Here is a 15,076-nt window from a genome sequence, read left to right as displayed (position 1 = left end):
AAATTGGATGCAATTACAACAGTTGCTTGCCTTGCGGCTCTCTGTGGCTCTCCAGGTCCAGAGCTGTCCAAGGATTCCTCGATGTCCACCGATACATACATGAGACATGCACCAGTTATGTGAATGTAGGCCTAGTTATCATGCAAGAAATACCGGGTTCATTTGTTAGATTGTCAAATGCAAAGACTGTACATCCAACTCATTAAAGAGGCCTGACAAACAGCCTCTCCCTTCACAATGGGGGGTGGTAAGTACTGGTCTCAGTCATTTGGGTCACCATGGAAACGCATACATACACATGAAATGCTGTCATCAGCCTCTCCCTGCCACGTTAATTCGTCAGTGTGATGAAAAGGTCCAGTCACTTGTTTGCCCATCTGTAGTTAATGGTTTTAAGCGGGAAATGATGGAGGGTGATGAATGGTGTCTGTCTATGAGGCAGTGCCAGTGAATTATGAAATGATGCAGTCTCTTTAATAAGGTAAACCTCACTGTTTCATTGAGAGCTGGAACAAACTGAGGAAGCTTAAGCTTCCTCCCAGAAGATGGCTCACAAAGCCCAGAACCTGTACATGGTTATCTGTTCTTCAAGTACAATTCAGTCCCAGTGACTATCAAAATAGTGTCAAAATAGTGCCTAACCACCCCAGTTATAAATGATGGACCAGGCTTAAGATCTAATAAGCCAGAGTGACCCCTACAGAAGCTTTAATCCAACCGCATTTGCTGGGCCACAATGCTCATAACAACACCTAATGACAAGAACAGGCATTCAGCACACTTGGGCTCACCCTTAAGCATTGCATCCAACCTGGACTTGAACACCTCATGGCCTCTTCCTCTGGCTACATGACCTGGCAATCCCTGGCAAACATTTCCTGGTATCTATGCGGAATTTACTGTAAGCTAATTTATAATATACCCCCTTGTTCTACCCTTCTTATTTCCAGAGCTTCCACAACTTTATTGTCGTGCGGGCCGGTATCCCAGTGATCCTTAAGTCTTTTTCAAATTGAACACACTCAAATTTTTGTCATCCCATAAAATATGAGGAACAAAAATAAGGAAGAGCAGAGGTGCCTACATCAATCCTTGCAGGACTCCACTTACCACAGTACCTTGCCCAGATGAGATTCCTCCAAGCATTACCCTTATGGTACAATCTGTAGACCAGGGCAGCCCAACCCAGTTCCTGGAGATCTAAAATCTCTGTAGGTTTTCATTTCAATCCTAATTTGGCATATGGCACATAAGTCCACTAATTGGCATCTCTAGCTATAGAATGATGTGTTCTTCGTTAGGGCTGGAGTAAAAATCTACAGGACAGATCTCCAGGAACAGGATTAGGCAGCCCTGTTGTACACAATTTAACACCCACTTTGAAGTAACTCTTGTAATCATACTGACTTCATTTACTCATTAAATTGTTTTTAAAGGGAAAATATTTAATATCATAAATCATAAATGGCTTCAGTCAAAACACTTCCTCAAAGAAAGACAGGCTATGTGCTAGGCATGACTTTCCCCACAGAAACCAAGTTGGCCATCTGTTAAGATCCCTTAATTATTCAAATAATAATTTGAATTTGCCCCTCAAGCATGTAGTTTCCTGGATCAGTCCATTCCCCTTCTCTTATATTGGTATTATACTACTGTTTCCAGTCCTCTGGTATTTCTCCAGTTTTTAGAGAGTGAATAAAAATCTGCCAGTGGTTTATAGATGATCACCCAGTAGTATTTTATGTATACCACCATGGCCTGCTACCTTATTTGTCGAAATTATTTTACTACAATAATTGAAATAACACACATAAGTGTAGACCTACATTTTACATCTTGGACAATTTGCATTACAGTCTTTCAGTTAACAATATTCATTTTTAGACCTTAGCACTTATATGACAATATTCTACCATATTTCTCTCCTTAATGTCTTTTTAAATCTTATTAACAGTTTTTTCTGAATCTCTCCTAATTTTGGAATGAATTTGCACTTTACAGTATTGAGAATAAACCTTTCGATTTTTGCTCCACCCTTCATTCACAGCTTTGCACTTTTGAAGCTACACTCTGTCTACATTACTGAAATTCTATTGCATCTTATTAAAGTCAGCTCGCCTGAAGTAAAATAATAACAATAATAATAATAATAATAATAATAATAATAATAATAATAATAATAATAAATAGGGTTGGAAGATGTGACTCCAACATAGACTATGACCACTAGGTCCACTTCTGCTCTGGCCAAGAGCTAGTCTGCATGCTCCAGGCCTCCTTCCTGGGCATCAGTCAGACATTACATTACATTACATTACAGGCATTTGGCAGACGCTCTTATCCAGAGCGACGTACAACAAAGTGTATAACCATAACCAGGATGATGAAACCCCTAGAGAGAAGTATCGGTCCAAGTACAGGGAACAACCGCATAGTTCAACTTGGACCCTGATGGTTAAACTGATTAACACTAACAACGAGAATGGCAACAACGCAATCTATGGAAAAATAAAAATACATAAAAATACAAGTAGTCGTTAAGACAGGCGCATCAACTAAGTAACCTATGAAACAGCTGCCTAGTTACAACCCTAAGTTTAGTCATTTACAGGGGGGAAGGGAGGGATGGAGAGAGGTGCAGCCTGAAGAGGTGGGTCTTCAGTCGTCGTTTGAAATTGTTCACAGTCTCAGCTGTTCTGACCTCCACAGGGAGGTCATTCCACCATCGTGGGGCCAGAACAGACAGGAGACGTGTTCTGGAAGTGCAGGTGCGAAGAGGGGGAGGTGCTAGGCGTCCTGAGGTAGCAGAACGGAGGGATCTGGCTGGCATGTAGGGTTTGAATATCTACATCATGTGAGACTCCTTTTCATGCACACAGATGATACTATCCACACCTCTAACAAGCGACTCCCCCTCCATAACTAACTTGTCTTTTTTCTTGGAGGATGTGGCCTCCTGGGTTCCCTGAGGCTCATGATTCTTCCCACTTTCTGAGCCAAAGGCAAGATTCAGTTCAAACAAGAACTTTGCTCTTGAGATGGTCAACAAGCAGGCAACAGTCACAGAAGTCTCCTTCCAGAAATGTGACCAATCTGCAATATACTTTATCTCTTTGTGGTTCTAATAGCTCTCTGTTTATAAGCTGCACACAGATCATGTATCAAGAGTAAGGCACAGTCTACAAGGTCATACCTACCAGCATTCAATAATGGGGATACAAAAAGGAGACCAACACGGAAAACTTACATCCACCAAAGAAAGTTCTGTCTAGCGTTAAAGATGAAAAGGCTTTAACCTTGTGACTACGCTATAAAACACAGACATGTTTAAATAGAGATATCAAAAGAATTAATAAGCTGTTCATAACTAAAGACACATCAGAGGTGACTCACATGTCTATGGCCCTCCAGGCCATTACCGTTCCTGAAGGTATGAATCTTCAACACTGGTCTAACTAGCATTATTTAAAACAGTTATTTATCATTTTGCTTGCAACCCTTTGATTAGCTCACATTGTCTTTTGTCGTGGCTTAGCTATGCTTCTTCATGACTATCATGCACAACCCAGGGAAACAGCACTTGACCAACCCATTCCACATTGTCCTCTACACTTCCCATTCCTGAGATGCAGACAAACTTGGTAGCCTACCACATTGCAATCAGATGACATTTTGACATGTTACCAGAGTCATAGGTGATTTTTATTTGGTCCTTTTCAGAAGCAGAATAATATTTTTGCAATAGAAAGCAATTATTTCACCATTGTTTCAAATAGTTGAACTGTTTTGCAGCTGCCAGCACAAATTACAGAATGGGTTGTGAGGGTCATCTATGGTAGGATACCAAACATTATTTGAGAGCTCAAAATATTAAATACAAAACAGCTGAAACATAATTCATGTTTGCTACACTTGAAAACTCTAAGAAATACATTAAATGTTATATTTTGTAAATATTACTTTTGTTTCCTTTTCCAACAATATAAGGTGAATAAGAATTCAACAATATATCCAGGAGTAATACATGCCTATCATTTCTAATATGCCACAACAAATTTATATACCACAATTAGCAGATACTGGTATCTGCCGCAAAATACACAGCTTACACATCTCTCTTCACATACAACCACTTATTCAGCTGGGTATTTCCACTGAAGCTATTCAGGTTAAGTACTTTACTCAAAGAGTACAATAACAGTGCCTCACTTGGGAATCGAACCCACATCAGCGGAGCTATTAAACTCAGTTCCCTAACATTACACAAGACAGCTGCCCACGTGCTTTTAATAGTATCAGTCATGCAGACTGTTAAATGTTAACACATCCACACTTAGATACTTCAGAATCACTAATGGCTTTATTTGCACAGAATGTGCATTTGCACATAGACAATGGCAGTTAGATGTGAAAACTGCTGATAGCAAGGCAACTTTGCACACAATACAAAACATATGCCTGTTGAAACATGGACACAAAAATGAGCGGTTTCAATGCGCACAACCCTATCATTCCCCATCAGCTGTGTTATGGGCCCTCTATATTTAGAAATAAAGCAGATCCTGGGAACAAAACGTATGTTTCAATTATAATAAGTCTAATTCGGAAGTTAATTTGGTTACGCTATTTATGCGAATCGTGTGTACACATACTATTCGCATGCACACACGAATATAGCCTACTAAATAACCCTACTCATTTACAGCCAGTCCAAAATTAAATTAATAAATAAAAACATACACCGCTGTACGATCATGGTTGACACTCACGACAATAGCAAGTAACCAGTTCAGGCTTTTGTGGACTGATATTTAAATTTACCGTGCGTAATACAAAAGGCGATGTTTAATATACTAAATCATGCTGTGAAGACGGGTAGGTCTCGAGCCCAGAAGTGCAAACATTGTTGGACCCGTCAGTAAATTAACAGTAGGCAATCGTTAACATGGGATTCCACTGTCTGAAATCTCTGCTACTATTTCCAAGGCATCGTACTCGAAGACATCTTGAATTTACAGAAAGACCCAAGGACAAAGCCGTTGTGCAATTAAATTCTCGATGTACATAATCCATGCAACGAAAATGACGTGAGATCTTTGTTAAATTGGTGCAATGACTAATTACATCGCGCAAAGGCTATTTCCCTTTAGCCCAGAATGAGAGACGCATGCTGCAAAATGATATAGGTCGAAAATTGATTAAGCAGATCGAAAAAATACAGAATTCTGCGTTACAAATACATTTTCATTCGGTTTACTGTTTTTACTGAATTCATTCATTTACGCGTGTGAATGGGGCAAAACATACCGCAACTATATCGTACAAAAATACCACATTGTTTGATTGTAATTGATTTAATTCCAACGGATCAAAGGAGGAGTAGTATGAAGTGCAGATTTTGAAAAGGAACCTCCAGCCAACAATGCAAGGCATGCATTTAGCTTACCTGTGCTGCGCGCGTGATCGATGCTGGTCTCGATGAGGATGTTCGGGTCACTTTGAGATCTGCTTCGCTGCAGCACACAGTCGTCTATTCCGTCCGATGTAGCCATGGAGATAGCAGAATAGAGAATAAAATATTGAAAACCCTATCAGAGGCAAGCAAGGACACCACCAACCAGCAGTAGTGCAGATTTAATTTGGTCTGACAACAGCAGCTTCGAGCATCTAGGAAGCCACGGGTGAATAAAATCCTGAACTGTGTGTGTGCGTGTGGGTATCTCTCTCAGTGTATCTGTGCGTGCGTGTGTGTGGGAGGGGGATAGGGGATGTGCCGGTCAATGTGTTGCTGTATTAAACGTGTAAAATGGGCTATTTTCTCGTATCCATTCATGTATGGACAAAGGTTAAAATGGCAATAGATATGAAAATAGACCGGTAAAATACCGCCTAAGATTCCTGCTTGTGAAGGGATGTTAAATAGCTACAGCAGCTCGAGGTGTATCCCTGAATGACGTACGAGCAAGGCAACATGGTACTGGGATGGCAGGTATGCCATCTGCCAAGTTATAGCTTGGCAGGGCATTCCCCATACCTATACAGCACTGAGGGTTTGACACTTTTCAGGGTTATACAGAAATAACCACAATGACCAGACTTTCAGCCCTTAAGAACATTTGAACATCTCTACTTTCTGACCTCATGTAAACTAGTAGTATCTATTTTGAATGTAAGAACCCATTAAAAACACTTACCTAATCCATTAAAAAATTACGACACTTTAATTTATTTGTAATTCATGGTAAAGGAAAAATGACTGAAGCTAAAATGTAGCCTATGGGTTTGCATATATAGTATGTGTATGCATGTCTCTAGATTTAATTATTTCATGGTTCATACATGCATTATCATTATCAATTACTCACAACAGTACAGAAAAATGATATCTCAACAAAAAATGTTTTCAACGTACAAAAACTCAACGCATACAAAGCACTGTCTATAACTCATTAGTTAAAACGTGTAAAACCTAGTTCTGCCGTTAAAAGTATTGATATCAAAATAAAGTTACAACAAACAATTGGCTATCTTAGCCCACTAACAAGCTTCATTACAAAGCAACGCTTCTCAGTGTTTCTTTAATTATTTAATGTAACTTGGCCTTGTGTTTTTTCGTCTATGCGTGAGTAACTTGCCATTTTGTAGCCTACGTTGGAAACGTTTTTTTTAGATAGGAAACGACCACGAAAAGGACTCAAAACATCTGGAACATTTTTGTTTGAATACAGTTCGTACAATCTGTCTAAAGATTCTGCGCTAGTAACGCAACGCATTGGACTGAAGAGTGCGATGGGAGGGGAGTGGAAAGGGGTGATATCACAAGGCAGATTTCTTTGAGACAGAAAATATGACCGCGGGAACTCAGACGTAAGGTGGTTTACAGAAAACACGCATGAAACTGGCGAATATTGGCTAATTAGAAGCCCCTGGAAATAAAGCAAATAAGCAGGAACAACCAGCTGAATGTGCTAAACATACGAAGGAGTGCAGATGTGGATGTGTTGATTTGAACACATCCACATCTGCACTTGTGAAATACATCCATCATATTCCTCCAATGGAAAAAACTTATGGTGGCTGTAGTCTAACGATTAGCTGAAGTCCTCCCGCAGCTGCATACAGTCTATGACATTAATCTGGTTGTCATGATTTTGGGCTTAATATACTGGAGGTTAAATAAATTATATTTTAATTAAATTATATTTTATTAAATTGATATATGGGAGATAATATTTATATAAAGCTGCCGTCTCTCTCTCTCTCTCTCTCTCTCTCTCTATCTATCTATCTATCTATTTATCTATCTCAAATAAAGCACAGTGCTATTGAATGCTCTTGCGCAGGGTCTGTAAAAGAACACCAAAAATGAAAGGTGTCCACGTTATTTTATTAATTGACGTTCCTATAGCCATTTACTAAGTAATGTACATTTTGTGTGTGGACTTCTGGGGACGCGTTGCGTATGGCTTGTACCATTCGACATTTACTATTTCAGAAACAGTGCACAATGTACAGGTTCGTACGCTCTACTGACATCTCGTGGTAAGAAAACGAAGATAGCGAGCAGCTGCGTAAATTTGCCGGTGAGATGAACCGGTCGTTTTTTATGGATAACCATTTTTGTTAAAATTGAATAAATAAACATGCATTTATGATATAAACAGTCATATTAATAAATGAAGCTATAGTTTAGTTTTTAGTTTATTGTTTCTTGTGTTACACACGAAAAGGCATCTAGTCCCCATGGGCTTACAAGCTACAATCAACCAGTTTGCACAGGGGACAAAAAAAAAAAAATAACAAAAAAACAAATTATCTTAAATATAACATATAGGCCTACATAAGACCGAAATTCCAATAAGAAAATTGAACACATCATTTATTCATGCATAGTTGGAAGAAATTTCAACTCTTATTCTGCTGATATTTAATTACATTTTTTAAGTTTAACCCTTTGATTGTAGTAAAATGGGCGGTAAAATATGAAATATATCTCATTTTCAATCTCATCCAGATCACACAACCGATATTATCTCGTCTGAGACGCCATAAAACAGATCTGTTTCCAGGGCCAGGGGCAGGGTGCCACTTCTGAATATATACTGAATACTAAAACCTGAATAAATGAGTGGAGAAACGTAACAAATGTAAATGCTTCCATACAAGTGTACTGCATGATACAATTAATATCTTATTATGCTCTGTGGCTAGCTTTGAATAAATACATATTTTACTACTGTTCACTTTATAAACATTAAAACAGAAAAATAATTGTGGTTTTATTAAAATATCACATTTACTATTCAGGAGTGAAGCTTTGAAATTATTATTATTTTTTTTAAATCACCCACAACTTGGAAAAATACTATTGTGTTTTTCTTCTTCTTCTTCTCGGTCCTCTACTACCATAAAACGTTTATTTGGTATTCAGTTTTAAAACACTGAAAAAATGATTACCCAGAAGGAAAAAATTAAGATGATTCAATGCTTCCAATTGTTCTTTATGCTGTATATTGTAGCGTTCATGCCCACAACTGCTGTTTGAGTCCTTCTATTCTGAGCAAGATACTGGCATAGTAATTTAACCAGTGGCATCTCTTTAGCTTCAGTTTTGTAACACCTCTCTGAATGAAACATGCAGACTCAGTGAAGGTTAATTCCCAATTAGCACTTGCATTTCATTGTATAGCTTTCCTATTATCCTTGCTCTGCTCTAAGAACTGTTGAATTAAACTTTGTTTAATTTTTTCTTTCATACTGTCCTTTCAAGAAACCAAAATAAATGTTTTTAAAAGGTAAAGCAAATATACAATTTAGATTTAATTCTCTGCTCTCTGAATTTATTGTCACCCATGTGTTTGTGCGTACAAATTGCTTTGCATTTGTATTGTTTGTATTTTTTTTTTTTTCAACCACAATCAAAGGTCCTTTGGGAAAAATAAAGTTCATCTATACTATAATGCCAGCAAGACTTAGAAGGATTATGCACTGACAATTATATTTTAATTTCCTAATAGTGTTTTAAAAAGCAGTGGGCACCAGATGGAATTTAAATGAACATTGAATGTTTATGCAAATGTGTACATTTTTGTGGTCCTTATTGTTTTTGCTATTATTGAGCTGACAAGACTTAAAACAGGAATAATGTTAAGCTGTGAGCAGTGATGGAGGCGTAAGATGAATAGAACAGTACAGTGAGAAATTAAAGGGTATGTTTTTGTTTACCACAGAAAGATTGAGTAATCGCTGTGTATTTCAATGGTGCGGAACAATAAGGTGAGGAATCACTGCGGCTTGTTTGTTGTTCCTCTGAGCACGTATCTTGCTGAAATATGGGCAAAATGTTCCAAAACCGTAGCTTTGCCAGTTCCTTTGCCTTCTGGGTATGGCCCTAAAATGACTGCATGAAGCCTTGGAAGAGAATACAGAAGGCAGAAATGTAGTGGAGGTGGCCAATCTTTTTACACATACAACCAAAATGGCCCTTTGGTTCCTATATTATATGTTCTTTGTTTTTTATCAGCAAGAATACACATGTTTTTTTATTTTATTTTATAACAGACCCTATCAACAAAAGCATTTGATTGTATGGCCTCAGATGTAAGCCATAGCATTATATGTGGTATGGATACAGTTTATCATGCCTCACTCCTACCATGCAAATCAGTAGTCTGCAGAGCCTGCAACCAGTGTTGTGTACAGATGATGTATCCTTTCTCTGTTTGCAAACACAAAATGGTTGTTTTCTTCCTCATCACATTTTCTGTTGCATTATTTTATTTATTTCTTTAGATATGTCTGTGTTTGTGCAAGGGGGCTTATAAGTCTTCAAAATAGCCAAACGCTGGAGGACCTCAAAGCAGCAGCGAATGAACGCTCACACTTTCCGTCCTCACGTGACGCGTTGCCGAACTTTAACTGTTCCACAAGACATGGCTGACGCTGAAGTAAGAGATAGGGTGAAGGCTAGCTCTGGAGAGAAATGTGTTGATTCGAGTGTGTCAGTAACAAATATGAATGTAAAAACACCGGACCTTCGAAGCGTCTTAGTTACTAGCGTTTTAAATTTAGATAAACTAGACACAGATCTATACAGGTAACTAACTCATGTAGACTAGTGTGGTATTTTGAAAACAGTAACACTAAAAGTTCAAGTTAAGTTTGAATGTACTGGTATTATTGGGAAAAGGCTAGGTAGCAGTGTCAATAAGGTTACATTTAATGTGTCAGAAGTGAAACTGTTTGCAATTTAGTACAGTAGGATTAGTTCACTGGGTAGATGCTAAATGAGTTGGGTAGCGAGTACGATATCATCTTCCGTTGTAACGATATTAATATTTAATTACTTTCTCTTCAATATCTGAAATGTAACTTATTGTATCTATGCTACAGAAAGCGTTGCATGTGGCCGTAGGTTAGTATTTGCTACGTTACGGGAGCTTACTCTACACCCATTACTATTTTACGGTTAAAAAAATGTGGAACTCATAAAGATTATTCTGTGTTCAGCAGTTTTTAAGGTCCATGCTTTTTAAGTCATAACGTATTGTTTAGTCTGTGCATGTGCGTGAACCACATATCCCCACAATCTTGCAGAGGGAAGCACCACTGGATACCTCGCTCACAGCGGCTGTTTGGAGGCCAGATTGTTGGGCAGGCATTGGTTGCTGCTGCTAAATCTGTCAGTGAGGACGTCTTTGCCCATTCCTTGCACTGTTACTTTGTACGAGCAGGTGAGCAGACAGTGAATTAGCACCAGGTTGCTGTTATAAAACAGTGTTTTGGATTAATTGTATTGCGGCGCAGTATTTGTAAAATCATCCCTGTTTTAATATAGCTACTGAAAACTTTAGCATTGAGATCATATCCGAACCTCCCCCTCACTACCCATCTTCCACCGTGGCCTGAAGACTCATCTCTTCAGACTATACCTAGACTAACCACCACCACGCTGTATATTTCACTCTAAATTCCCCCCCCCCCCCCTTTTTCATGACACTTGTTACATGTTGCCCCATCCCAGCACTTTTTGGCAATTTGTATTTGTCCTAATACTGTAGCTTATTCTTCTACCTAGTTGGCTTTGCAGAGGTTAGGTCTGAATAGTGTTCACTGTGTGAACTAAACTGTGTTCTTGGCTAGAAATACCTGTACAAAATAAGTATTGTACCTTACTGAACCTGTGTTTAGCAGTTGTCTATGACCATGAAATGCACTTTTTGTACGTCGCTTTGGATAAAAGCGTCTGCCAAATAAATGTAATGTAATATCAAACAAGTGACGTGATTCTGAGTGCAACCCCTTTTTCCTATTTCAGGAGACCCCAAGGTGCCAGTGCTGTACCAGGTAGATCGGACCCGGGACGGACGGAGCTTCTGTGTACGCTCTGTTAAAGCCATTCAACATGGGCAGCCCATTCTGATCTGTCAGGCTTCCTTCCACATGCATCAGCCCAGTCCTCTGCAGCACCAGTTCACTATGCCTGCTGTGCCTCCTCCAGAAGACCTGCTGACCGTGGAAGAGCTCATCCAGCGGTACTTGAGGTGGGTGCTGCTCATTGGTGGTGGTTGAGCTCTAGCTCTCCCCCCTCATTATTGTAAAGAGCTTTGAGATCATGAGAATCACTACATAAAGGCAGTGCATTATTGTTTCATCATCATCATCATCATCATCAAGATGCACATCCTTCAGACCTAGCACTATGTGTTTGTTTGTTCTCACAAGGTTTAGAGACCAGCAGTTGATGTCATTGTTTTAGTCCAGTGCTAAATGTCATGTCTTTATAGCTACTCCATAAATTCTATAATGGTTAGCAATGTCATATAAGTTGACAAAATGGCTTTAGTTAACGCTGCCACCAGCTTAAATTAGAATTTTTAACAAAGTTTTTTTTTTTTTTTGTTTGTTAACAGTCATCCAGACCTGGCTGAGAAAGCCAAGCAAGGGCTTCATAAGTTACTGGCTAATGAAGTTCCTATTGAGATCAAGCCAGTGAACCCACCTGATTTTTACAGACGTGTTGCCATGGAGCCAAAAAAACTATTCTGGGTTCGTGCCAGAGGATATATTGGTAATGTACTTGATATTTCGTGAAGTGACTTGACAAATTTAGTGTAGAAGACATTTGTGATAATTTTTATTGGTCGATTGCCTCAAAGGTACGATGTATCGCAATCCAATTTGGCGCTTCACACTAACTAGATATTACAGTAAATACATCACAATTAAAAAAATAATTTTATTTTTATGGTTTTCATCAGTGAAAGTGAGCTATAATCTTATTGGATGGTAGCAAGGTGTTATTGTGGAAACTGGGTATCTTTGTTTGCAGGTGAAGGAGACATGAAGCTGCACTGCTGTGTTGCTGCCTACGTTTCAGACTACTCATTTCTGGGCACTGCTTTACTGCCTTACCCGGCCTACCAAGCACAGTTTTCTGCATCCTTGGACCACGCCATGTGGTTCCACAGCACATTCCGTGCGGATGATTGGATGCTGTATGAGTGTGAGAGTCCTTGGGCAGGTGAGTCCTATGCAGCACCCACCTCAGTTTCACTGTATATGGATGCTTGTCTTAATGCACACATCTTGTGTCATTTCTTTAGGAGGCAGCAGAGGGTTGGTTCAAGGCCGGCTGTGGAGACAGGACGGCGTGCTGGCTGCCTCTTGTGCCCAAGAAGGAGTGCTGAGAGTCCAAACTGTGACTGAGAGTAAACTGTAGAAATGAGGAGACCCTGAATCCCATTCTCACAATTTCAAAAATTCTGAATTGAACAGAAAAATGCGTGCAGTCCTCGGGTGAAACCTACGGATGCTAATAGGAGTGCACCGATTGATCGACCGTGGATTGGAAACCGGCAGGTTTTCACTCCATAATACGTGATTGGTGACCGGCAGGTTTATTTTTATTCTGGCCGATCTGTATTCTGATTTTATGATGTACGAAATGTGAGCAGAGTCCATGCACAAGCTGCAGTGGAATGCTTCTGTTATATCTAGTTGCTACATGGCTTAAATGTGCCTGCCAAATAAATATATATGTAATAATATCTTTTCCAAAATGTCAGACATCTGGAAACAATACAAAGTGTCTGGAAACAATACAAAGTGTGTTGAGCGGACCTTAAAATGAATGTGAATGTTATTTGTCAGAATGAAAAATAATTCTGTCTGAACTTGCAGAATTTATCGCATGCTACACTATTGTGTGTGCACACAAATTTAATTTAGCTCTTTGTCTGTGTATGCCGGTTCAAATAAATATAGTCGGCCATGAAAATGAAGAGGCTCGAGAACATCCTCTCATAGTCTGATGAATAATTAGTGCAACATGTTCAGGATTTGGATTTTCAACATTGTTTTATAAAGGTATTCCACGTTAAAGGAGTACCTGCAGCTCCAGCAAATGGCAAGTTTGCAAATAACAGAGCTAACCAAAAGGACAAATCCTTACGTTGAGGTGAATCGGTTCCTTTCGTTCACTAAAAAGATTTGTTCAATTTAATTGTAGCTGCCTTTTACATGAGTACTCTTTCAAAAATATTGCATAATTTCAGACGAAGTTAAAACATTCCTGTCCAATATTAGATATATTCCCTTTGAAAGGATCCACAATTATTGTGCCTGTACTGGTAGTTCAGCTTCCACCAATTTTCCTACTGATATTGAATTACCATATCTCACGTGCATGTTGAACAATAGCATAATCCTTTGTGGTTTCTTTCTGCTGTGTAAATAATGCACTTAGCTTCTTCTTTTTTTCTCCCTTTTTTTGGTAAAAATTTGATTGTTTTATAAATTGTGTAGAAAACTGTTTAGTCTTTCATATTTGAAGAATCACTACTTGAATTTCAATGATTATGGGTATGCAGTACATGGTGTGTTGTATGAGCTGGCTGCTTTTGTTCAGATGTTGAAATTTGGCGGTGTGAGGATGGGGGAGGAAACTTCTTTGATGCAGCAAGGCCAAAAATCCTGCGTAGTTTGCCTTTAGATTAAGAATCATTGATATTTATCAACAAATTTGCACTCTTGAAACTTCTGTAAATCTGGCAAAAATGTTTAATTTGGTTTGGCCTATGGAAACATTCATGCACAGCTTTACTAAAACATTGATAAATTATATATTGTACCTCTACGTACTAATGCATATTTATTGAAATGGGAAAAATAAATTATTTTAAAATACTGATAATGGCTTTTGGTCATTTCATGAATAATATTGGCTTGGAAGTTAAATGCTACTTTACAGTGGCTGATTAAGATTATACATGTAGAAATGCTGAAAACAGCTCTGAAGTACAATCGCAAAGGAACAAATAGCATGCAGAATTTCTGAATTGATCATCTGGTCACCTAAAGTCAGGTTAGTCTGTAGTGGCCAAAACTACCATATTTACAGTTTCCAAACTTTGTTACTGAGAGATTGTCTTCACCTCATACAAAGGATCTCTTCTCTGGTGAATGGGAGTCCTTCAAGATGACAGTGCCCCTGTCCACAGAACACAAACAGTTGTCCAGTGGTTTGAAGAGCATGACATTGACATGTCAACTGGAAGAAGTTTAGAAGTTTAGAATTCCAGACACTGGTACACTGTGGCTGTAATAGCCACATGTGGCCTAACACCCTATTACATAAATTCCCTTTAGTGTTATTTTATAGGGTTACATTTCACATTATCTTATGACCTTCCTCCCTCTCAACACAACAATGGGTCCCATCTGCAGTTAGGGAACCAGTGCCCTATACTGTAGAGTATCCATTGTTTCGGTTAGCTTTTGTGGGAGCATTTGCAGCCTTGGCATCCCATCTGACCCCATTATTAATTGGCCTCCTTTCTGTTTTTTTGTGTGTCAGAAATCACAGCTATTTGCACTTCGCTGCTGGCAAACTGTTGGGTTTGGTAGCCACGCCAGTCCAGCGGTAACAGCATGTCATCTTACCTATAACTTACCTTACTATAATTACCTTTCTGCATCACAGCTATACATATGATTAGTAATCAACTGCTTATTGTTTTAAAACCTTCCTAACATTATACCTTTACAATTGATTTAAGGACTAATTTAAATATCT

The 15,076-nt window shown here is 38.8% G+C and overlaps 2 protein-coding genes across 4 annotated transcripts in view; one reads left to right on the top strand and one right to left on the bottom strand.

The window, feature by feature from the left end:
- The window catches only part of phactr3b (phosphatase and actin regulator 3b), a 51,791-nt gene extending 45,965 nt beyond the window's left edge, over positions 1 to 5,826 (bottom strand). For 2 of the 3 annotated variants that reach the window (XM_035389561.1, XM_035389562.1), the window contains exon 1: positions 5,447 to 5,826. In XM_035389561.1, the coding sequence (XP_035245452.1) occupies positions 5,447 to 5,552 (106 nt within the window). In that variant the 5' untranslated portion in view covers positions 5,553 to 5,826. The remainder of the gene's footprint in view (positions 1 to 5,446) is intronic. The other variant, XM_035389560.1, reaches the window with a different exon arrangement.
- Positions 5,827 to 9,909: 4,083 nt separating this feature from the next.
- acot8 (acyl-CoA thioesterase 8) lies at positions 9,910 to 14,191 on the top strand. The gene is made up of 6 exons (XM_035386767.1): positions 9,910 to 10,096; positions 10,597 to 10,733; positions 11,318 to 11,543; positions 11,913 to 12,070; positions 12,332 to 12,523; positions 12,606 to 14,191. Exons 1-6 carry the CDS (start codon positions 9,933 to 9,935, stop codon positions 12,719 to 12,721), a joined length of 993 nt encoding a protein of 330 aa, XP_035242658.1. The 5' UTR covers positions 9,910 to 9,932; the 3' UTR covers positions 12,722 to 14,191.
- Positions 14,192 to 15,076: the final 885 nt, after the last annotated feature.

The sequence above is a fragment of the Anguilla anguilla genome, chromosome 13 (assembly GCF_013347855.1).
Source record: "Anguilla anguilla isolate fAngAng1 chromosome 13, fAngAng1.pri, whole genome shotgun sequence".
NCBI lineage: Eukaryota > Metazoa > Chordata > Actinopteri > Anguilliformes > Anguillidae > Anguilla > Anguilla anguilla.
Note: the sequence above shows the minus strand (reverse complement) of the source record. Positions and strands in the feature narration are given on the sequence as shown.